This window comes from Fundulus heteroclitus, chromosome 11 (genome assembly GCF_011125445.2).
Source record: "Fundulus heteroclitus isolate FHET01 chromosome 11, MU-UCD_Fhet_4.1, whole genome shotgun sequence".
NCBI classification, from domain to species: domain Eukaryota; kingdom Metazoa; phylum Chordata; class Actinopteri; order Cyprinodontiformes; family Fundulidae; genus Fundulus; species Fundulus heteroclitus.
The window spans coordinates 14,347,932-14,372,980 of record NC_046371.1 but is presented as its reverse complement, the minus strand read 5'-3'; the positions used below and the strand labels follow the sequence as shown (position 1 = coordinate 14,372,980).

General features: G+C 39.6%; 1 protein-coding gene across 1 annotated transcript in view; it reads left to right on the top strand.

Moving 5' to 3' along the window:
• nsg2 (neuronal vesicle trafficking associated 2) overlaps nucleotides 1-25,049 on the top strand; it is a 54,783-nt gene that overhangs the window by 3,073 nt on the left and 26,661 nt on the right. Inside the window, exon 3 of the mRNA XM_012854723.3 lies at nucleotides 20,525-20,635. Coding sequence (XP_012710177.1) covers nucleotides 20,525-20,635 — 111 coding nt within the window. The remainder of the gene's footprint in view (nucleotides 1-20,524; nucleotides 20,636-25,049) is intronic.

Here is a 25,049-nt window from a genome sequence, read left to right as displayed (position 1 = left end):
TGATTGCACATTATGGAAATGAATGGAACGAGGCAATAGGCAGGCTCATTATCACTTCCAGCACATTCGGAGGCTTTGTGCATGAAGCGTTTTTCAGTGTTTTAGCGTGTATCCGTGCAGCAATTACAGCTCGGTTATTTCATTTTACAGATGCCTGAATCTATATTTTCACTTTTGTGCTACTCATCAAGGTGTAAGGAACTTTTTTTTTTCCAAGTTGAGAAACTTTAGAAGCCCTTGTGGTTATTTGCGCCGATGAGTCAAAATGGCATTATCATTATCACCCGAATCTGAAGTCCTCCTCAGTTTTTAGAAACATTTGGCTTACCGTTTAACTCGTCTTTCGCCAAATTACCCAGCATGCTCAGCACAAGGACTAAACCAGGTACAGTGACTGGCAAAGAAATGTGTCAGTGGGGTATTATTTTATTGTTGGCCCCATAGGCGGTTGCCCTGGGCAGCAATAAAATGTGCTATGAGATTAAAAGGATTAAAAAGATAACATATTTTGTCTGGTGCCTATTGAACAGGTTTTCTGCATGTTTATCCAATAGACAGTGGTTGTTTCCTGCTTGCTTCACTGCATTTTATCAGGATTTAGACGGCTCACTGTGGTCTCATTGGTTGTGGGGCAGCAGCAGGAGGCGCTACCCCAGGGTACCATTCATAACACCACTGCAGATTCCTAATCTTTTAAACGTCAGCTAACTTATTTTCTAGTATGACACGTTGATGAGATTGTCAGAACAAGATCTTACAGTCTTCTTTGACGAAAACCTTAAACAACAGCTAGGTAACTTCAAATTCTTAAGTGATTCAAAATTTGGCCAAATATCAGCAGTTACCCAGCACACTGAACATAATTGATTCCTGCAGAGCAAACAAACACATTACTTTTTCAAAGACCATGTTTCTCTGCGTGTAGTGTACTCTTTTAAGCCGTTAACTCATGAACACCAACCCAATTTTGCAGACCAAAAGGGAAACATTGACCCTTCGAGCTAATGGGCTCTTGTAGGTCCAGAAAAGATCCAGTGGTTTAATGGTCGCTGTGACCCTGCTGTAGACTCGCAAAAGATTTTTGGAAGCATTTCAAACTGATTTTGTTGTTTTGCTGTAGACCAATAAGAACTAACTCTGATGAATTTTTAAATGATCAAGTTAAACTTTCTTTTAAGCGAAACCGGGAATAGTGCAGTGTGTTTAGAGATAAAAGAGGGCAGAGTTTCATAAACAGATTTGATATTTAGTTGATAATCACTGGGTTGAAAACATCCCCTGTTATCTATGCAAATTTACATTAAAATACAAAGGACATTCAAAACAATAAAGTTGACCAAAGTGCTGTGCAACAAACCCACAGAAACAGACAATGTGAAAAATATAAGAAATTTATTTAAAAAAAAATTCCCAGCTCTATTAAAAACACTGAACTTCTCAGCTGGAGAACACAGGCTGACAGCAACATCAACAGAATAGCAATAGCTTAACCTTGAGGTGATTAATGGGGCCATGGCAGTGAGAGTGGATTTTATTCTTAAACATGGCTGAGATGTCAGAATCTACTCTTTACCACACTAAGATTTGATCTATCAAACTCTAAATATGAGTTTAAAGTAACATCTAAATTCCTCTTGGTTACTATTCTTTTTTACTGAATAAAGTAATTAGTTGTTCAGCATTCACTGCTTTAATTCACTTTAAAGAGGTCTTGCTGGGGTAGAATCATCAGGAGTTAATACTAGAGTTATGAGTGATGCGATCCACAGAAAGCACGGGCAGTCTAAATAAGACTGACCCCAACATGAATCCTTGTGGGACGCCACAACGTACAGCCACTATATTGTAAGAAAGTTTTCCAAACTTCACAGGAAAAGGCTCTACCTAGTGTTGCGCCGATGCCATTTTTTGGCCCCGATACCGATACCCGATATCTGGCTGTGCAGTATCGGCCGATACCGATACCATACCAATACCATTACTTTGAAATGTATGTGTGTGTGTATATATGAAGAACAGCATACTACTTGGATGTAAAATAATTGCTATCATGGGTTTGTCAAGCTGCTACCTTATTAAATCAGGAAAACGACTAATACAAAGTGAATCCAGAAGAACTAGTGAGTGTCGGGAGAGAGAAGGCTGCGTTCAAGTGACACACAAACATGAAAATGGTATCTGTGACCTATTTGTTGGTACTCGCCGATACCAATACCACCATTTTAGTGCCGTATCGGCACCCCGGCCGAAAATGGTATCGGTATCGGTGCAACACTAGCTCTACCACATGAGAGTGAGGCCTTTAGAAGTGGAGTCCTGTACAACCTGTTCAGGATCACACTGACTAAAAAGATCAAAGCAGCAAAGAGCTGATATGATGAAAACCTTGGAAAATCAACCAGCATTGAAGTAGACAATGTTTTTTGGCTTCGAGTTCCGGGGCGGATCACCTTATCTTTTAGTTGTCCCACATGTCAATCATTGTGACGTGCCCACGTGATGGCAATGGTAGATGGCTTGTACTTGTTTAGGGCTTTATCAGGTCTGACTACCATAAATCACTTCAGTCAGTCATTCACCCATTCACACAAACTCGAACCAGGCAAACCCAACGATTACAGGACAAACTACCTAACTGTTTTTGGGCCATGGTCACCAATGTGCGCGCACGCTCCTTGTTAGTTTCCACTTGCTGGCTGCGCACTTCTAGCGTTTATGTATCCAATTAGCTTCGGAGTTAGCCGTTCATTGTAGCTTCGCTGCTCTCCCGTTTCACTTCGGAAATGGCAGAGAGTCGCAAGAAGCAAACTGGTTTACATGTTTATGAGAAAAAGAGGAAGGTCTCTGAGTGGATTTAGGGGATTTTTTCCCACAATCCCCCTGAGGAGCGGAAGAGCAGGTAAGACAGTCTTGCTCATTCCGTAAAAGTTGTCCACTCTACCTTTTAATTTGGTAAAGCCTGTGAACACTTGTAACTTACAAGAGACCATCCCCCAACTCATCTGGTACCCAACAACTGGCAGATGAGCTGAATCTTTTCTACTGTAAGTCTGAAAAGCCCAAATTCACACCTCTCCGACCTTCCGATGCTATCTTCAAACAGCCACCTCTCCTGACTGCCACACTCTCAAGGCTAGCATAGTGTGCCAGCTCAGGAAGCTCAACCTGCCTAAGCAGTTGCTGATCCACTTCTACACAGCCATCATCCAATCTGTCTTCTGCTCATTCATCACTGCCTGGTCTGCATTTGCCATCAAAAAGGACAGGGTCCGACTGCAACGGGCAGTCAGGGCCACGAAAAAAGATCATCGGTGCCAACCTGCCCTGTACACCTCCAAAGTTAGTAAATGGGCAAGAAACATCCCTGCAGACCCAAATCACCCCGACCACAACATGTTCCAACTTCATCCCACTGATAGGGGCTAGACAACACTACACGCTAAAACCAAGAGAACCAGGAACAGTTTCCCCCCACAAGTCCTCATTCTAATAAAAATCTGACTCTGACTAAAAAACAAACAAAAACCTCCTTTGTAAAACCCAGTAATTCTGCCTCGTTTGCCTCGTTTGCCAATATGCAGAGTTTTAAAAGAGGCACATCATTGTATTTTAACATTTTATTGTGCCACCTGTATTAAATACTGACTGAATAAACCAACATTGTGGTTTTCTCACATATTATTAAACTTGGACATTTTTATAAAATATAACAAAACAGGATTCTATTACTGAATAGAAACAAATAAGTTGAATAGAATAAAATATATAAAACTCTAATTATCCCCACAAAATCCCTCACTCTCAACTGTGCTTTTGGCATCCTGTCTTTTTCTATCATGTTACTGTTTTTTTGTTTGTTTTTTTGTGTGTAATATCCTCCACTATTCTGTCATCACCTCCTCGCCTTCTGAGCACATCAGTGAGTTTTGGTTGAGAAACTGATTCTGCTCCGCCAGGCAGCCCGGCTGAATGGGAGCTATTTGGCTGACAACTTGAGGAGCTTGTTGAGTGTTTATATTTAAAAACAGAACCACATAAATAGCATTTATGCATCCCTGTTGTCATTAAACAGCACAAAATAATCCCACACTGGACTCACTGTTTGGACCACTTCATGTTGCGTCCGCCATGACGGTCTGGCTCGACTTTAGAATGAACGTCAGCGCCCTCTTCTGTATGGTGGCCATACTACAACACTGAAAGAGGGTCCGTCTAAGCGGATGTTATCAGTTAATCGGATGGAACAAAGTTTGATCTAATTAATCATTAATCGAGAATTAATTGTAAGTCAATTATTTGTTGCCATCTGTACTCCTGCATTCTTTGCACTCTGCTTATTGCACCACTGCATTATTGTCTCAATTTGTTTTGCTTGTTTTGGTGTGTTCATGTGTGTTTTCTATACTCTAGAGAACTGTTTGATTTTTATTGTTGTATAAATCAGCACATTGTGAGCGATCCAGAGTCAAATTCCTCGGATGTGTACACGTGCCTGGCAAACAAAGCTGATTCTGGCTCTAAATATGACAAGGAATACTGTCAAAGATGAAAGGTTTTGACAAATATTTAAATGAAGACAAATGAAAACTATACATTGGCAAAGTTGCCAAAGAAATATACCATTCTTCTCACAAATGTTTGAAAATAATCTGAAGTTCTGCAAAGTACAAAAACAGACTTTTTATAATAACCTTGCTGCTTGAGTAACAGGTTTGCCTTGAACATAAAATGCTTATTTAATTTCTACTGATCTGCAAAAAAGAAAAAAGAAAAACAAAACTACTGTACAATGGACATAATTTGTGGAGAGAAACAAAGAAATGCATCACACAGATAATAAAAAAAAAACAGTTTCTCTGCAGGTCTTCGCAGTAAACAAAGCTGAAAAATCCTGTCAGCTGTAAAATCGTTATATATGTCATATATTGGGCATCTAAAGATGGGTTCTTTTGTATTCAGGTTGTTCCATAATCCTAACACAAGCATCTGGCTGCTATTACTGCAGACAAAAAGTCGCAGCATCATCTGAACCCACGTTATTTCTGCTTAGAGAGGCACAGTCTCTTTCCATTTCATAAACCTGTTAAATGACTTGTCCTTCAATGCACTGACACACACACACACACACACACACACACACACACACACACACACACACACACACACACACACACACACACACACACATATATACACACTTGTGTTTTCATTCACAACAGCAATCGCTTGCAGTCCAACAGTGTGTATGTTCAGAGCAGGCTTGTGGACGCATGCGAGCGTGTGTGTGTGTGTGTGTGTGACTGGCATGTCGATCATGTCTGCGGCAACCAGTTTTCTGAAAGAACATAAGTCAAGCTGTCCCTCATTTCCAGCTGATTAAACCAGTCCCCGCAGAATCAGGACCGGTGATACGGCAGCCGCCATAACTGGAACATATATGGCAGCATAAAAACATTCATGTAGCTGTTTTCCTGCATTGTTTTTTCCTGCAAAGATTGCAGTTACTTCCTGCTCCTGAATAAAGTTGCTGACAGATGACGCAGATATTGCACGGCATTTCTCTGCCTCGCAAAAAAAAAAAAAATAATAAAAACTGCAAGTCCAGACGCTGCATGCTGGTGCATACAGGCCAATTTTTATCCTTACACGGGACACAAGGGAAAGGTTATTTTGCCTTTAAGCTATTTATTCGTCAGCAGCCTTAATTGTTGACATTTGTGCTTCTGGCAGAGGGAGCATGAAAGCAATTTAAGCCACAAACTAAATTAAATCTGTAATCATACAAAGAAGAGGGAGTGATGGCTGAGGTAAGCAGGAATAGAAGCCACAGTACCCCCACAGCTTCTTCGTTCATACCGTTTTCCTATAGAAATGTTGCTTTTAAACACAATGGTCATGTTCCTGTTTCAAGGACTTTACAAAGACAGCATAAAAAACATAAAATAGTTTTAAGATTGCAATTTAGAAGTTGTAGTTAATGTCAGAAACTGTCAACAAGCCACACAGTAGAATCCCCCCACACTGCCAGTCAGCTGTGTGTGATGTAGAAAGAGGAAAAACAACCTGACTTCTTTTTTCCCCAGTCTAAACAATGATAAAATACAATGTTTTTTTTTTATTTTATTTTAATGGAGGCACAAATCACTTTATCAAACAGCTCTAAGGCAAATGTTTGGTACAGACCATGAGATTTAGCATGTCTGCTGGTGAAATAAACAGGAGGAAAACAACTGATATTCTGAGCAACACTTCCCTTTTTTCCCTCTAATACTGTCAATGCCTTTATCTAGTATAAATGATTTTATTTTGGATGTTCATCTGTTTAAAAAACAAATTCTTCTGTTTGCTGGCTTGCTGTCATTGAGCTGATGGATTTTCTACTCATGATTATTACACCCTCAGTATTTCGTTCCAGCCCATTCCTATTTACCCATTTAAAGCACATACAGTGCTGTGAGAAAAGCATTTTTTCAGAAAAAAACATTTACAGATCCTGTTTAGCTGTTTTTGTCACATTGGAAAGTTTTTAAGTGTCAAACTAAATTTGCTGTCACGCGGCTATACCCTGAACGAATACTGAATGCAGTTTTCAAATGATGATTTAATCTTTTTAAGCGGGAACAGACATTTCCCAACCAAGCCAAATCAAATATCTGGCTTTGTCACCCTTGGCTGCAACAACTGTTTGTGTTTAGTTTAACTTCTCTGCTAAGAAGAGTTTTGGCCCACTCTTCTTTGCAGAATAGTTTTATTTAGCCACATTGGAGGTTTTTTTTAAAACATGGACAGCTTGTTTTAAGTCGTACCAGAGCATTTCAATTGTATTTAGGTTCATACTTTACCAAAACCTTCATTTTTATTTTTTTTTTTAGCCTCTGAGAGGCGGAATTGCTAGTATTCTTCAGATCATTGTCATCATTCATAACTCATGTGAGCTTGAGGTTAAGGTCACAACCTAATGTTCAGGCATTCTCCTCTAGGATTTTCTTTTAGAGAGCAGGATTCATGGTTACATAAATTACTGCAAATGGTTTGGGTCCTGAAGCAGCAAAGAGCCTCCTGATCATCACATCGCTCCCACTATATTTGAATGGAGGATTGATGCTCCCTTTTCAGAAATGTTTCATTAGTTCCCCCACAAAAAAAATCCACTTTTGACTCGTCAGGACGCACAATCTTTCCTCAAAAGTCTCCGGGATCAACAAATTCTTCTTGGCTTTGATTGGCCTTAATTTTTAAGGGCTTTCCAATGCAACTTTTTTTTTTTTAAGTATTTTTGGAAATGAAATGAGTACGTTTTGATTGACCATGCCTTATATTATGTTTTTCTCATCCAGTTCAGTTACCTTTTTGTTATTACAGCGAAAGAATAAAAAGCTGCTTTTAAAGTTATGCAGGGTTAATCAAACAGGATGTTGTTTTGTGTTAGAAATTTAACTTCGACATAGAGAAGTAGAAAAGTCCTTCAGGGTACTTACTTTGTCAATTTGTTAGCCTAATACAGTGGTAACTAAAAACATCGTTGGAGTATTTTGGCAGTAGCGAATTTTCCTGAACACTGGGGTTTCAGCGGAAGCGCTGCCAAAACAAATCTGCCATGTGCATTTTCTGCTGTCTCTCGTTTGCTTTTCCTCTCATGTCGTCTTGATAAATTATGTTCATTATGCTTATTTGTTTTTGGAAGACTAAAAATTTCCAATTCATTTAGTGTTAAGAGCTAACCAGCTGTACTTGTTAGAAATGCTGTGTGCTGCTCAGCGGGTTATGTGCAGTTTTTTTTTTTTTTTTTTTATGGAACAAAGCTGTTTGAGATAAAACTGAAGCAGTGAGAGAACAACGGATCAGTAAACCTTGCAGTCTGTGTGTAAAATATTAATTAGAAACTTAGTTTAGCATTCTATAAAGCCACAAGGAGGATGCATATTAATTTTTAGAATAGTTTTTTTTGTGTTAATGCTATGTTATAATATACTTGTTCTGACTTTGCTGGAATTGGCTGTGCAGCTCCGTGGGATAAAAAATCTCACCATTGCTGAACTCAAAGTACTTTTGGGCCACAGTCCAGAAAAAGGTTCGTTGTTAATCTGTGTTTATCTGTTTTCCAAACTCTGAACTGAAACTGTTACTTTAAATCTGCCCTTCCAAAAGCTTAATGGGAAAATGTATGGGTCACCTGAGTAGTCCCGAACCTCGTATCACCTCTTGGTTCTTAGCAGCTTTACACACACACGCACACACACGCACACACACACACACACACACACACACACACACACACACACACACACACACACACACACACACACACACACACAGAGTATATATTGTTATGGTAATGTTGTGGGAGTTTTGGGTGGAATATTAAACAATAGTAACTGAGTTCCCATCTTTACTAAATGACGAGACGGTGGTATAACGTTCCAGCACCTTTATTGAGAAACAGAGCAGAGATTCACATAGTTGGAAAGTAATCGCACCCCACGGTTCCGCTGCAGTCTCTGTCTGCCCTGTCTCTGTCTGCCTCGCTTTTCGGGCTTCCCCTAATACTGCACCGTGGCCTTCCCATGAGACAAAACAAAGACAGTCTATCGTAAACAATCAGTATCCCTCAGCAGCTGCAGCATTTGGCCTTGCAATCAGAAAACAGTGGATCTTATACACAGACATCAGGTCTCCAGGCCTCCTCTGTCCGAGTGGTGTGAGGCCATAGTGACTTCAGAATAATAATTCTTATAACATTCCTCTCTTTTTTTTTTTTTTTTTTTTTTTGATGATGGCGTCGTCAGCATCAAGTCAAAACAAGATGACCCATCACTTGAAAATGTGAACAAAGCACAGAGGAACCATTTCTGTAAACTCTTAAAGTGGGACCCAAGGGGTTCCCGTGTTGGAACCGGGCAGTGCTGGAACTTTTAATACAGATCAACATGAATGCTTCATAGAGCTTTAACACACAAGATCAAAGATTTAGCTTTTGTCTACAATTTAGGATTCATCTAATTAGGTAAGGCCTGTTTTAGGTACCTATGCGCACATTATTTTAAAATTACATTAGACTATGGTAAGCTAAACCCTGTTCAGTAACCAAGGTCGAATCCGTCTACTCTTCACCCCGCCCTGAATACCCCCCTACTCCTTTCTCCACTTACGCCTCCAGTGGACAATAATCCACCACTCCAAACTTACAACACCGGGAGCAAAGGCAGGAGAGGTTCAGTGCGGGCAGAGGAAATGCCAGAAAAAGCTACCCCTAGGGGGCAGTAAAAACTGGCAAGCCCCCTCCCAGGGAAATCTGCTCTCGGCCAATCTGAGCCTGAAAACCCTGTATTGAATCTAAGTGTTATCATTACCAGTTAATATTAAAGGATCTTTGGAGCCAATCCGATCCTGGTTCTTCCTATATCAAATCAAAAGGTGCATAAACCATAGATCCTTGTGTGTCTGAAGCAAACAGTTTCCATTTACCATAAAACCATATTGATCAACATGATGTAACATTAAAGTGTAGATCTCATAACACAAAAAAATCAAACATGTGAGTCAGTGGAACAGAGCAGTTAAACAAACAGCAACAGAATATGAGAAGAGTTCTAAACGTCAAGAACGCAAAGTTAAGAAAGCATTCAGGCCATTCAGGCACAAGGCAGAAAATAATCTAATCGCGCTTAGGGTCTCTTCAGGCAACTCCTCCCGTTGAAGAATAAGGAATCAGAGTTCTCTGGCTTCTTCATCCCCAGTCCTCTTCTGGTTCCTCCACGCAGGCTGGACGATTGAGCTGGATGGTAATAAGTGTTCAGTTCTGGATGGGCACTAAGCATTTTATTTTGCATTTCTCTCTAATAAAACACTTTGTGAAGATGGTCTGCAGACACGAGTCCTTGTTCCCACTAGAGAACAGAAACAAGGTGTAATTAGTGTTCTTATCAAAACCCCTTTAATGTGTCATTTATTAAACATTCTCCAAGCACTTTCACATTCAAGATATTTCTGTCCACAATTATTTAGCTCTCAGAATTCTGCAATTTAATTATTAATTAAAATAGTAATCTTTAAGTTCAAATGTATCTGCAGTAAATTCATAATAATTCTTAACAGAATGCTTTTAATGTGTGTCTTAACTGTTGTTGTCTGACAGTTGAAGTTCTCTGCAACATAATTTCATCAACATATTCGTTTCATGACATTTCCCATTTATTTTGAAAACCCAACTGAGAAAAAGAAAACCTTTCCATGTGAAAGCCTTTTCCCTCTCTCCCTCTTTTTTTTTTTTTTTTTTTTTTTTTTTAAAGTGAGGTGCTGTTCTGCACAGAAAAGACAAAATATTTATACCATGCTGTTACTGTTCAAGGACGCCAAGGTTCTACAAACAAAGCAATGAGAGAGAACAGGAGCTTTTGAAAACGCTCTAACATTGTAGAACAACTAAAGCTACTTAAGCAAATCAGAATTAGTTCCCAAATTAATCCTAAAATAAAGTAAACCATACATGTGATTATTTATTTTCTTAAACTGAGGATTAAGGACTTTTATTAAGAAGTTCTTGGGTGAACGCGTCTCTGCGTTCCTATTTGTCTAGGCCTCTACAATCTGATCTATGATCTATGTATTCTTAGTGCCTGGTCAGGAAGGGTTAAGGTTCTCTGAAGCTTTCTGTTTTCAGCAACTCTGAAAACCCAGAACCCTTTACAGTCAGTGTTAGGTGTCAGGTAACCTGTGGGACCACTTCGTCGTCTCTCTGGTTCCACCAGCTTTGTCAAGTCCACAGCAGCTCGTCCTGGGTGCCATGCCCCAGGGGTCTCCACACCCCCCTGTGTGGAACGCCTCTTATTGTAAGGATCTCACCTTATGTCCCGTTCAAAACAGGAGTTCCAATGTGGGGTGTCTTTGCTGCTTTAATGTTCCTCAGAGAAAAACCTTCATTCATTGATACCACCTTCAAGCTGTTACCCTTTTATCATCACAGCCCCCCAACCATCCTGACCAGATCCAAAATGTCCCCATAATTTAATCTAATTAAATTAATCTTACTTATTTTTTGTATGTAAGACGATAACCATTAAATTATCCTGATCTAAAAGCTGTCAGGTTAAAGGTTTGCTAAACTCAGTGTTGTGTTTTTTCCCTTAGGATGTTTAACTGGTTAATAAGACTATTGAGATATTTGTGTTCTAGTTGAAAGAAATTAAATCTCCATAAATATTGTAACCATTGTACCCTGATGCTTTAATCCTAAATTTACCCATGTTAGTTAGTAGGATGTGTCATTATGCTAATTTTATTGCAACATTACCCATTTTAGCCAGTAACCTTTTCTGTGCGTTTTATTGATGCCTGCCAGAGTAGCAAAAATCAGCTTACACTAAGATGTTCATTAAATGAAATGCTATTTAAAAGTTCAGATTACTCTACCTATATAGTGAAAACTAATTCATTCATTTATTTATTTAACTGTTGATATAATACCCACTTAATTTATTAAGTTGCTCCATGATTCCATCAAGGTGCTTCTTTAAAAGTTTTCACCTTTACATAATCTTTATGTGTTTTGTAATGTGTGTTTTGTTTTAATTGTGTACAACAAAATCTGAAGTGAAATGCATGAAGTCGTGTCTGCAGAACTCATCTGTGTTTGTTGTCGAAGGTTGTCCGATGCCTCAGTCATAGTCCTTCATTGTCCATTTTCAGTCCAATGTCTAAATTCAGCAGCCCAACATTCTCCTTCTCATCAAGAGTCCATCCTCCAGTCCTCACGCCTGCAAACAGAATTAATTCTGCCAGCATTTTTTGCCAAAGAAAACGCTCCATAGGTTGAAAAGAAATTACAGCAAAGCAGTCACAAACATTTTAACTACAGTGTTCCCTCTAACATGACAAACATAAAAGAAACAAAAGGATAAAAAATAAATAAATCAAACTTTGTCTCTGACAAAATAAAACTCAAAACTGGATCAGGCTGAAGTCAATGACATCACCTTTAGTCCTTGTCCCAAGGATCAGCCCCCATGGCACTGCGGCACTGTTTCTGCATTCTCTCGCATCTGAGAATGTCTAAAATGAGACTAAATCTCTATGTTAGCACAATCCTATCATACTGACCAGGTTTCTTTGCAAAGAAAAAGAAGCAGAAAGATAGAGCTGTTAATAGCAGAAAGCAACAAACATCTTTAAGACACCACCTTTCCTGCTGGAAGATCAGGCATAACTTGGTTAAAACTAAGTATAATTTAGTGGCCAAATCTGATTATAACTCCTTACCGCACTGCTAGCACTGTCTTTTCAGAGTCTACTATTGGCAGAAGGGTGGCGTCTCCTTTAATCTGAAAGCAATAACTCAGAGAAAAACAAGAGTGTTAATAGCATGCAGTTAAAACCCTGGTCCCCTTAGTGTCCCTTTAAAGTGATGTTTTTCCCTTTTTTTTCTCTGATCCTGGGAAGGTTTCTATTCTTTACCTTTCCTTTGAAACTCTGTTCAAACCACCTCCAAAAGAAAGAAAAAAAAACAAAAGAAATTAACCAAACAAAACTAAAACAAAATTGTTTTCCAAGGAGCACAATTATGTCTTTTCCAATATGACATAGGTTTTTGACTTATTACAAACCTTTTTGATATCCTTCTGGTCCTTTGACCATGTGTATTTGCTGTTAGTGATACTTTATTCATATATAACTTTTCAATCTAAATTGGTCAAGGGTGAAACTTTGAAACAATGATTTTTTCCCTTTTTAGGTTTACTGAACTTCTAGTGTGTCTCTTAAAATGATAAGAGTTTTCCCCATAATTCAGCACATTGAGAAGGCTACCCAAAACAAACCAAGATTAGAATTAAAATTTAACCCTTCAAAAGCTGGCTTTATTTTATTTTTTCCCCTCTGACATAGTTTTCGTGCTCCCAGGCCAGAACACACACAGACCCAGCCTTGCCATAAACATTCAGATGTTTACATCATGGTCAGATTTGTTTATCATATCTATTGTCCTTCTCAGGTTATACTGTCCCTCTGAGGATCGCCTCAGCTCAGCATAACTAATAACATCAGATGATTTCGTAACTGATGACGCGTGTAACGTGGCCTTCTGATATTTTGACGCTTCTCAAAATTTCTCATTAGTTGCATTCAAATCCCAAGTAAAAAGAAATAAAATAAATGAATAGAAAACCCTTAGAAAAGCAACCATATTTAGTTCCATACAGTTTGTTCAAAGCACAGTTTTTTCTCATCTATTTAAATAAAAAAAAATCATATCTAAACTTCTTTCACATGGACTGGTTTGTGATGAATCATTATTATTATAAGAAATGAGATCTCAGTAATTTTAAATTACTTTAGGGCTAAAAAACAAGTGATAGGATCTCAGCCTAATTTTGTAAAACAGTAAACTTAACAAGCTTATGTAACGCTTATTTCCAATTTCTAACAAAGCTGAAATATTTCTGTTCAAGCCATGTTATTCTCTCCGTGTATCAATTTAATTTGGTCCTGATATTTAATGTTAAAAAAACAAACTTTGTTATTTAAATCTCTCTTTTACTGTACCTCTATTGTTAACATAGTCCATGCTTAAAATGTCATTTGAATTACGGAGCTGCAGTTCTCCCAAAACAAATGAACATTCTGAAACCATGAACATTACTTTTACCCTGAATTAATTCACACAGAAGAACGTTTAGTTACATAGATACATACACACGTACGGTTACATACAAACATGACATTCAGACAGACAAACACGTGCAGGCCTGCTTTTTCACCATCTTAAATAGTTTTTCATAATTTTTAAACGCCAACGCCGAAAGATGTTTTCAACGCGTTAAGTTCCCGCTTAGTTTAAAAGGTGGAGAGCGTGCGCTGGTTACGACCCCCCGATGCTTCGTCCACACGCGGTTTTACGCTTCAGTCCCGCAAGGATACAACTCTGTGTCTCGCAGACACCTGGACGCTTACCCATTTTTGAAAGTTATACGTCGCTATTAGCAGTTTAGACCAATTTTATCCACAACGGAAGTGCCTAATCGGTCCCCACGTAAACGCTTCCCCGGTGCAACGCCTTTTTAGTTTCGTTTCCGTTTCCTTGTTTTTATTCATTTTATTCAATTTTCGCTTTTCTTTTTTCTCTTAATTTTATTTTTATTATTTAGTAGCAGTACTGCAATAAAATAAAATAATAGTAATAATAATAACCCCTATATGAGAAATCTGCATGTTTAATCAAATAATTTCAAATCATTTATGCATGTCATGCGTCTGGGCCCCTACGTTTTTCAGCATGAAATCGAACGTCTCACCCTGGGGCTAGGCTTGACCCTGAAAAACCTCTGCCTTTCCCCCATTACACTGACTCTTCTGCTTCCAGACTTTTTTTTTGTTATTATTTTATTTATTTTATCCTTTTTTTGTTTTTTATTATTTTTACTCGTCCTTAGCACGATCGACCAACTAAATGAAAGGCCTCACATCCGATGGTCGCCTTTTTGGTATAATGGTCGGGGTCCCCACTTATCAAAGCTGCAAACGTCTTCGCAACAGTCAAGGACTTAAGCATCCCTGCCGCTTTCATCCACAACAGAAGTGGACAGCCTCTTGCACAAACCCAAGACAAGAGGACTTTAATGGACCAGCTGGAAACTGCTCAGCCGGTCACCTGTTCTCCAGGTGAAAATCACTCTGCCCCTCCTCCCCCCTTGTGGGAAAGTCCGTATTTCAGCTGAAAACGTATTCTAATTAAATTTTGAATTTTTGTTTAATGTTTAAACCTTAGTCACCGTTCGGTATTGCGAACCCTGTTTTATTTGCCTTAAGGATTAAATATAATTCATTATTTCTACCGGCTTTTACTTACTACCTTTTAGGTTTACAGTTTTAGATTTTAAAATTTCTTTAGGTATACTTTAAAATGGGGTTTAAAATTTAAAAGCTTGCAAGCATTTTTGACCAATTGCGTTTGTTTTTAAAAGAGCTGGAAAATAATCCCCTTACCGTCTCATGAAAGAAAGGTTCGGATCTTCGCGCCGACGCCCAGAGACGCTCCGAGACCAGGAGCTCCTCCACATCCCTTGAAAATCCATTCGGGGTACCAGAGGCCGGATAACCTCTCCGGGCCGGCCAAAGCAGCTCCTGTCCCCGGACTCCCTCGCTCGTCGGTCGGAGATCTTGTTCGTTTACGCCAAATTGTTGTGGGAGTTTTGGGTGGAATATTAAACAATAGTAACTGAGTTCCCATCTTTACTAAATGACGAGACGGTGGTATAACGTTCCAGCACCTTTATTGAGAAACAGAGCAGAGATTCACATAGTTGGAAAGTAATCGCACCCCACGGTTCCGCTGCAGTCTCTGTCTGCCCTGTCTCTGTCTGCCTCGCTTTTCGGGCTTCCCCTAATACTGCACCGTGGCCTTCCCATGAGACAAAACAAAGACAGTCTATCGTAAACAATCAGTATCCCTCAGCAGCTGCAGCATTTGGCCTTGCAATCAGAAAACAGTGGATCTTATACACAGACATCAGGTCTCCAGGCCTCCTCTGTCCGAGTGGTGTGAGGCCATAGTGACTTCAGAATAATAATTCTTATAACAGGTAACTCGTCGTTTCACGTCTAGAGACTGCGTAACCCAACTGAGCTGCTTTAAAAGCTGTTCCTACTCTGTAGTTTTGTGCTGTGATTTCATTCTGTCTGAGCACTTAGACACTGATTAATGCCTCTGATATTGTGAGAAGGCAAACTGCTGCTTTAATTTACCTGAAGGAAAAAGAGGCTCAGTGGCGCTCACCCTGAGAAACCAACGATTCAGCAGGAACCTTACACGAAATCAGGCTCCGAAACGTTACGTGTTGATCTCTACAGTCTGAAGTCTTACCAAAGGCGAGCGACGACACCAAATGTCTGTTTGTAGTTCTAATCAAATAAATATGACATCATAGACGGAGCAGCTGATTAAACATGAATCATCTTTGATTAAAATATCCCTTTATCCCCTTGGAACTCGTTTTTCAACAAAGAGAGACCCCCTTATGAAGCGTGCTGTTTATAACTTTATTCATAAGGAAACAAAAGAATCCAAGAGGAGAAGAAAAGAACTAAAAGACTGTCTGCGGCTGCCTTCCACACTGAACTGTGCCAAAAACCTACGCTCCCACAGCTCGCTCTCCAGGGATTAGAGATAAAACAGCAATCACTGCTGCAGCAGTTTTAAAGGACTAACACACTGGGAAAGACTCACAGAAGGAGGACTTCTGATGGATTCCCTGCATTCGAGATCAGAACCGAAATAAACCATTGCAGAAGAGAGCAGGAGCTCCTTAAACGCAGTTTGTTCTCGTGCTCATGCCACATTCCCCGTCTTTATTTATTCAAATTGAGAAATGAAACGTGCAGGGCATTTTAAAGAAACATCTAAACCTGCTTTATCAGCTCGCTGCATTGATAAACAGTGCCTTGCAAAAGTATTAATGCCACTGTTTTATTTTATTTAACCTTTTTTTTTTATACCGATTGAAAAGCAGCTCCGTTTCAGACATGCAAAGATTGAAGGGTCAAATGGCTTCTTTTTTTTTTTTTAATCTAAAATAAACATTTCTCATGAAATTTCACCAAATGGATTCTCCAAGGCTGAAGCGTTGCGTGAGCTGCAGTCGTTAACCTAGCCTTTTCTTGATGTTGGACAGTCTGTCAGTTCTCGCTGGCAGAAAAGACGGCTGACAGTCGGCAGCCGTGCAAGAGATGAAAAGACGATGCAAAGGTAGGATAATGCTTTGTAAGGCAGCCAGAGTAAGGCAGCAACATCAAACAGGTGCAGTGGGGGGGGGGGGGGGGATGAGATGGGGGAGACACTGCGGTGATTGTTGCTTGAGAGCGTACGGTTGAGGAAAATAAAATTAATGAGCCGAGAAAGTGGGTAAACATCTTGGAAGGAAAGAAGATCAGAATTTCCAATATTTTTTTTTTGTTTGTTGTTGAACTTCACCATTTTGACACACCTGATAAATATGTAATCCCACATGTCCTTATTAGTGAAGGTAAGATAGCTTGTTTTCTGTCATGCCGTTGTCCACGTTGCATGTAATGATGAGCGAGATCCACCTTAGATCGGCGTGTTTCTTTGCTGTTCTTGCCCTACAAAGGCTGTTTACTAATCGCTCCAAAAATACCCCGCTTTCAGTACGTTTATAGGCCAGCTTCCCAGACAGAGATTGAGACCAGTTATAGGTTTACTTCCCAATTTAATGCAAGTGGACAAAAATCTGAGTTTGAATTAATGTCTAAAAATGGTTCAACAGACTAGTTCTAAGTATTTATACCGCTCCAGAATGAAAATGAGATTTATATCAAACCTTTCAGGAGGCAGGTTTAACATTTAGTTTAAATAATTTTTTTTTGTCAGAAGAAACATGGATTATTCAAAGTTTGTCAGTGAAAATCAACAAATATAAGAAATGTAACGTTTTCATAAAAGTCAGTGTTTGGGATTGGGATTTTGGGTTTTTCAAAAGTGTCAATTAAACACTGTTTGGATCATTGCCATTTGGAGCTGTTCCTTACATCTGTTCTGCAGGGAGAGAAGTCAGTTTTTTTCTTTTCATCTTTTCATAATTAAAGGATTTCCCTTTTATTTGATTTCAAAAGAGACGCACAAACTTCAGTGATGAGGGATCATGAGTGTTTTTTTTTTTTAACCAGTATACAGTATTTTGTTTATCTACTCCTATTTTTATTTCCATTCATTTTGCATATCAAGAGTGGTTACTGTCTGAGCCTTTTTAGGTTTAAGATTTATTGTACTGCATATTAATGTCATTACGTCATCTTATTCAGGCTAGCAAACATAGTTATGGCTTAAATATGTTTACTTTAGTTGTGACTTTGTTTTTCAGGCATTGGTTTGTTTCAGAAATATATATTTTAGGATGAGATTTATGATTCCAATTTAAAGTTTGCATTTAGTCCGTTTTAATTTTCGTTTAGGAACTGCCCCCAGTAACAGGAATTGTATTCCTGGAAAACTGTTTCCTAAATCAAGACACAGGTAAAGAGGAAAAGCTACTGAGAAGTTAAAATAAAACATTAGAGCACAGCTATCCCCCCCAAACAGACATCCTACAAGAATACTGATACAAGTAGAAGCAGAGGTAACTAATCTAAATAGATATATCTAGGAGGAAAAACTGGTCTTGTCCTTCTAGAATCCCATGGAATAATGTTTTCTGCAATAAAAGTTCAATTAGTTGAACTTTGTCTCCCTCTTGGTGCTTATATGATTTGTCAGGTTTAGGCAGGGACTGGCAGGGTATTGACACAAATATTTTAAACTAAAACGTATGATTTCATTTGGCGGCGCTCCTTTAGCTTTCACACTGTCACTGAGTTTTGTCGTGACTGGAAATTGTCTCGCTTGTCAGCAAGGATAAAGTGAGCATCCCTCTCCCAGCCAGCTGACCGGCATTGCGCATCAGCGGATGGAGACAGAAAACTCTGCATTAGTCTATGATCCATGCAGCCGGGAAACCTCCAGCCAACCGATAAAAGGACTTTAAACTGTAGCTATATCACAGAAATTTGTAGAGGTTTTGAAACATATATATTTTTTAAACTCACACGTAACCTGATACCATGAGTGGCATACATCTGTATGACTTGTCTGGTTCTCTTCAAAAAAAAAAATTTTTTTCGGGGGGGGGGGGTCAACGCTAAGTCAATGGTAAGAGCAACAGGACCTGTCATGTGTGGCCTGAGTGCATGTGATGTGACAGCTCTGCTCTACTGAAAGTGAAAAGGCCCAATTCCAACTTGATTTGAGGGATGTCTAATAAAAACACTGAGTTTTATAAGAATCCAAAGGCCTTTTATGGAAAGCTTTATAATATTTTGGGAAAATACACTGCAAAAAGGGAACTAAAAGTAAGTAAAATTTTCTTGAGATGAGTGTATTTGCGAAGGTAAATAAGATGATCTGCCAATGGAAACTTAGAATAGGAATACCTCATCTCCATCATCTTATTTTAAGTGCAATATATCTAATTATCTTATTTTAGGGGTAAAATACCATAAGCCATCTATATTTTTATCTAAGCATTAAACATGTCTCCTTCAAAGACATATTTTTAGTGAAAGCATAACCAAAACTATGTGTGATCTGGGACGACAACAAGAGAAATTGAATGTCTTGTGTTCATAAAGTATTGGTTTTCCGAGCATATTGGGACCCCTCTAATCAGAGATGGTGCTGCTGGTGGCTAAAGGCGTGTGAAAATGAGGTAAAGTTGATTGATAGTCACTTCACTAGGTAATAAGAAACAAAGGCGTGAGACTCGGAGGTGGGGAAAAATGTAATGAAACAATAAACCCCGTTGTGTTTTAAACCTGGAGGCTCTGAACATTTTGCTGTGAAATGACTTCAAGAATGAGAAAGTTGTGATAAAAAATGAGACATTAGTTATACCTAAACGGCAAGCAAGGCCTCCTTGTGCCGCTACACCGAGAGCCACGGGGTTTCTGCGCCTCAGGAGTCCGATGAAATACGCTGTGTTCACCTACTGCAGCTTTCAGCCTCCAGATAAGAGGTTTGCGGAGCCAAACGAAAGCTTTGTTATTCAGATAGTGGAGTCAGTTTGTGTGCACAGCAGTTTCTGGCTTTGTCTCAAAGTGACAGTGAGCTGCTTAGCAGCAGCACAATCAGCCACAAGGACACAGGGACATTGGCCTTGTTTTGTTTTTCTTGTTTGTTCCTTTGCTGTGTTCTCTTACCCTGAACCTTGGCGTAGATTACTATGCAGGGATTGCACAACAACATATTTTGTCCATTGTATGATTACAGAGATCAAGTTTCATCCTCAGTTAGCTGCTCAGTTTATGAAAGAGATCAACTTAATATTAGAAAGAGACCAAGAACCCAGCCTTGTTATATTTGTTCAAACTATAAATTTAAAATGTTTGATTGTCCATGTCGACATCTGCCCTCTTTTGTGCTCTTGTAATTTAAGATTACGAGATTTTGTCTGGACTGTGCTAATTGTCTCACAGAGACAATATGACATCGGTCCTCTTGAAGTATGTGATCTGACATGTATAAGAAACACCATGGTATCATATAGATGATAGAAAGATGAATCTTTAGGGGGGTGCCTCACTCCAGCAGCCATTGGGTGAGGCATGGCACATCCTGGATGGCTCGCCAATCCATTACAGGGAAACACAGAGACGCACAGGACAAATAATCATGTACACATACCCAAGGGTAAATTTAGAGAGAACAATTAAGCTAACAGCCATGTTTTCTGTCTGCGCACGGGAGCCAAGGCACCCAGAGAGAACCAATGTATGCAACGGGGGAATATCTAGGCTCAGAAAGAGCCCAGGCTGGGATTTAAACCCAGGGCTTCATCTATAGTCCAGTATTTGTGTGTATTTTGTGGTATTTTTTATTCATATCTATTGGCAATATTTAAGAGTTTTAAGTTGTCATCACTGGAATAAAAGCTTGAGAAAAAATGTCATTTGTGTGTTTAAATGTTGCCATTTATTTTTCCCCAAGGTGGTGGTGAAAACTCGGACAGAGTACCAGACAGAGAAGAAGCGGCTGAAGGTTCCCAAGGTGGAGGAGTTTACTATCAGCTTTACCGATGGAGTTTCTGAGAGACTCAAGGTAAAAAAAAAACAAAAAAACTTCAAACTCATTGTTCTTTTTTTGTTCATTTTGAATGCAAAATATTATAATGTGTTGTTTTCTCATCGAAGCTCCCATAACAGACGTCACTTAATGACATCTGTTATTTTCAGTAACTGAAATAAACTATAACTAATTAATTTGAGACATTTTAACCACAGACCAAACTGTGAGGGTCTATTTACAGACATTTCAGTTCAACCAAGTGCAACGCAACAGCTTTGTGCTTAAATATCATCCCATTAGAGCCAATCTGTTTTGTAAAATGTGAAAAGTCATGAAAGAACATCTTGCTGGAGCACTTTTATTCCAACTGAAGCCAGGAATGCATTATCCGCTACTATTCATTGGATGTGATTGTCTCAAGCCTTAACACAGGTAACATCAGCACTGTGTGTGCGTGTGTGTGTATACTTGTAAATGCAGCTGAGTGAGAGCATAGTTTTCGTAATTTACCACCAAAGTGAGGACTTAGAGGTAAAGTCAGGAGCTTTTTTTTTATCCCCACTTTTTTAGGGGCTAGGGATTAGGTTTAGCACTAAGGAGTCAATTGAGTTTAGGTCAGGGTTAGGCCATAGGATGGGTTGAAAATTAATGGGAGTCAATGGAAGTCAAGGCAAGGTCCATACTTTGTATTCAAAACAAGGATGTGTGTGTGTGGGAATGACACAGTTACCGTTCCACAAACATCGGCATCACCCAAAACGCTGTCTGTTAGATCTTTCTGTTGTCGCAGCAAGCACGAGCCATCTCATCTTGTCTTGGCAGTAAAGAACACCTCCCTCCGTGTTCACCCTGATGGAGAGCAAAGGAGGGATTGGAGTGTGTGAGCAGAAATGTGCAGGTGTGGAAGTGAAAAGTGAAAACTCTCGCCTGAAAGGGGTCCTTTACCAACGGAGAGAGAGAGAGAGAAAGCGCAGTTAAAATGTGGTTACCAGATATGTCGAAGGAAAAACCAAGCTATTTCAAAATGCTGCTGGTGTAAATACATAATGTATTTTAGTTATGTTAGAATTTAAACAATGACTAGAGTAGTTTGCGTGTTTTCACAAAGCACTGCTATTGAAAAAGATAATTAGTGTATGACTATATTTGTGAACCCTGTTATGATGTGAAAGCTTGGCGAGCCTCTTCGGAGAAACCTTTTACTAATTTCACAACTTTGTATATACCTCCATCTCTTTCTATTATTGACCTATTATTAAGGGCTATAACAACATACCACCTCTGAAATAACTCTTTTTGTATATAAAGAGCTACACTACAAAGTAAAAATGATAATAAGATGTTATAAAGATTGTTTTATGTGACTCATTTGTTTCCTTGGATCCTCTAAACTGGCTATTATGTATTTTGAGTTCTCTTATTGTGAAGAATAGTGCTGAAATCAATGGGATTCACCCTTTTCAGTGCAAACTTTTTACCCTAAACAGTGTTTTTTTTTACCTCAAACGGGGCTGGCGCTACTACTTAATTGTAAATCCCATGATAACCTTAATCTTGTTTTGTAGACTTATGGATATAGCATGTTTGTGGGCTTATTTAACAAAGAAAGACATATCTGAAATAAGAGGGACGGGAAGAAATATCAATTATTTGTTGTTAATAACGAACAGTGGAAGTTTGCGTCCAGATTCGCCCACAGACTCCTGGTTGAAAAAAAATCTTCTCCCTGTTTATTCCTTGTTAGATTTGGCACAAATGCTGCGGGTGGATTAGGCCGTCGTCTCTGGCTTGTCGCACCACATCCATTTTTGTTTGCCAGCGAAGCTTTTCAGTCCCCGCGATTCTGTGCGATGTCTCTTAGTTTTGGTTTGCTGAGCTGAACCGTTTGCTTCACTTGACAGACGGAGCTGATTCTGCAGGCACGGAATCAGCCGCTACTGTAGCACACACAGAGCGCTGCGCACCCTCCTGTGCCGAGCAAACATTTCCTGTCAAAATGCTTGCATGCACATCTTCTCTCTCTACAAAGCTTTGCAGATTGTGTTGATGGATGAAGGGCTCAGATTGTGAAATGCTCTTTAATCTGCCCTCCCTTACCGCCTTGCCCCCCTCCCCCCCCTCACTTTACCCAGCTCCCGCGTCTTTCTTTCCGCTGCTTACATATCTCTGCTGGCAGGACAGTTTTTTATCTCTTTGTATTTCAAATAGTTCCACACAGGAACTGTTGCAGCCCAGCTTTACTTATAAATGAAATGTCCTTTTTTTTTCTGACATTAGCCTCATACTATTGCACCTATTATCACCTATGACAGCCTTGAGACTGAAGGAACTCTAAAAAAAGAGAAATGTATGTCAAAATATTGTAGGAAAGCCATCCAGCATTCTTCTTATCCATTTCACCAGATCCTTTCATCCCCAGTTGCTGTGTTTTCACAGAGAGCCTTCCCTTTATATCAAGCTAAGGTGTCATTGCGTAAAGAGTCCACACTTGCTCCCTTCTCCCTCCCTCCCTCCTTTTTTTTTTTTTTTTTTTTGATCCATAAGGGAGAACAGTCTCCTTGATTCGTCCCCCGCCGTCTGTCTCTCTACCCTCCTCACACCTCTTCCTCTCGGTCTCCCTCATTACTCCCGGCAGGTTGGAGCTACAGTCTTTTTCCCCTCCAGGTATTTTTTGTTCCATATAACACTTTGGAGGAAAAAAAAAAAAAGTCATCAAGCAAAAATTAGAATACGTTTCTGAATTTTTGAGTGATCCTTTATTAGGTCATACATGCAGGACAGATCACGTCAAGCCAGTGAGGACTGACAAACTTATTTGTGTTTGCTAAATACCAGTGTGTTGAGAGAGCAGATTTGTGGACGCCTTTCTGTCATCTCTTTCTTCAGGTTGATAGGCTTACATACACTAAAATTACTTAAAGCATTTGGATAAGCGCAGGTGATGACGCCGTGGCTTTGTGAGCGTCAGTTTCAAAGCATTTCTGGGGAAACCGCGTCTCACGTGTGGATGTGTGAACACCTGCCTTGTGTGACATACGGGAAACATTTAATGAAAGTAATAACGGACCTCCACAGGACTGGTTCATCCTCGTTAGATGAAGCTATGTCACATATCTATGTCTGACCGCTCTCTTTATCCATATCTATGTCCGTCACAGATGTGACGGACATAGATATGGATAAAGAGAACGGTCAGATATCTTGGGGGCAGCATGCACACTTAGACTGCCTTAGACACCATGCTGTTACACAATCTGGATAACAGATAACATCCGAGCGGTGATACATTTTCTGCTGACAACATGTGAAGCAGTGTACTTCCAGGGGTGTGCGTATTTTTTTAATAAAAACTAATGTAACCATTAATCGAGGCTCCTCCTCATCCCTTTTTTCCCCCCATGTCGATACCTGTGAAGAGCCTGAATGCTGATATCTGTGATCCTTTTTCTGGCTTGTTTTGATTAAAAGTGTTAAAGTATAAGTTCCATTTAAGAGTCGTTTGTTAAGAGGAAGTTTTATTTAAAGTGTGATTGCTTCGGGGGGAAAAAAGAAATGGATAGGGCGCGGAGGCGTCCAACCCCCCCGGCAGGGTGCTGTAGGCAAGGCAACTTTATTTGTATCGCACGTTTCAGGTAACAAGACAATTCAAAGTGCTGTACCTGAACAGAACATAAGAGAGGAAAACATCACAGAGGAAAGCACATTGCAGTGGGTGTAGTAGCTTTAACATCCTTAAGTAGCATTTTCAGATGCCTAAAGGTGCCCCATCGGCCTCTTAAAACAATTACCCAAAAGGCATGACAATGTCCTGCTATTTATGCGGATGGAGACGGGTTCTGTGTCCAGGAGCTGGTACGGTGCAAAATGTTCACAGCAACCCCCAAAAACAAAAGCAAATAACTTGTGTGTCTGCCTGCTGACGCTGTTGAGAGAGCATCATCATCATCCACAGGGAAGTGTCCTGTCAAGTATCCATTACTTGAATAGCTACATTAAAATAAGATTACAGCTTGCAAAACTACCCTGAGGGACAAAGACCTTCATTTTTTGAAAACATGTCCTGTGGTGGGTTTAAATCAAAATTAAAGAGCATGAAAGATGAAGTTTGTGAGCCTCATCTGTGAAATACGACGGAGGCTGCATCACTTTGGAGGGTTGCTTTGCTGCAGGAGGGACTGATGCACTTTAGAAAATAAATGGCATCATGAGGAAAAATTATCACAAAACATGCCACAAAGTGGCTTATGAGCAACAAACTCCATGTTTTGGTGAGTCCATCACAAAGCCTTGATCTAAATCGCACAGAAAGTGTGTGTGTGTGTGTGTGTGAGTGTGTGTGTGGGAGGGGGGGGGGGTTGACAAGGTGTGAATGGACAAGGTGGCTTACAAGGCCGAGTCCGCTGCACCAGCTCTCTGTGGAGCAAACTACTGAAGAAAATAATAATCA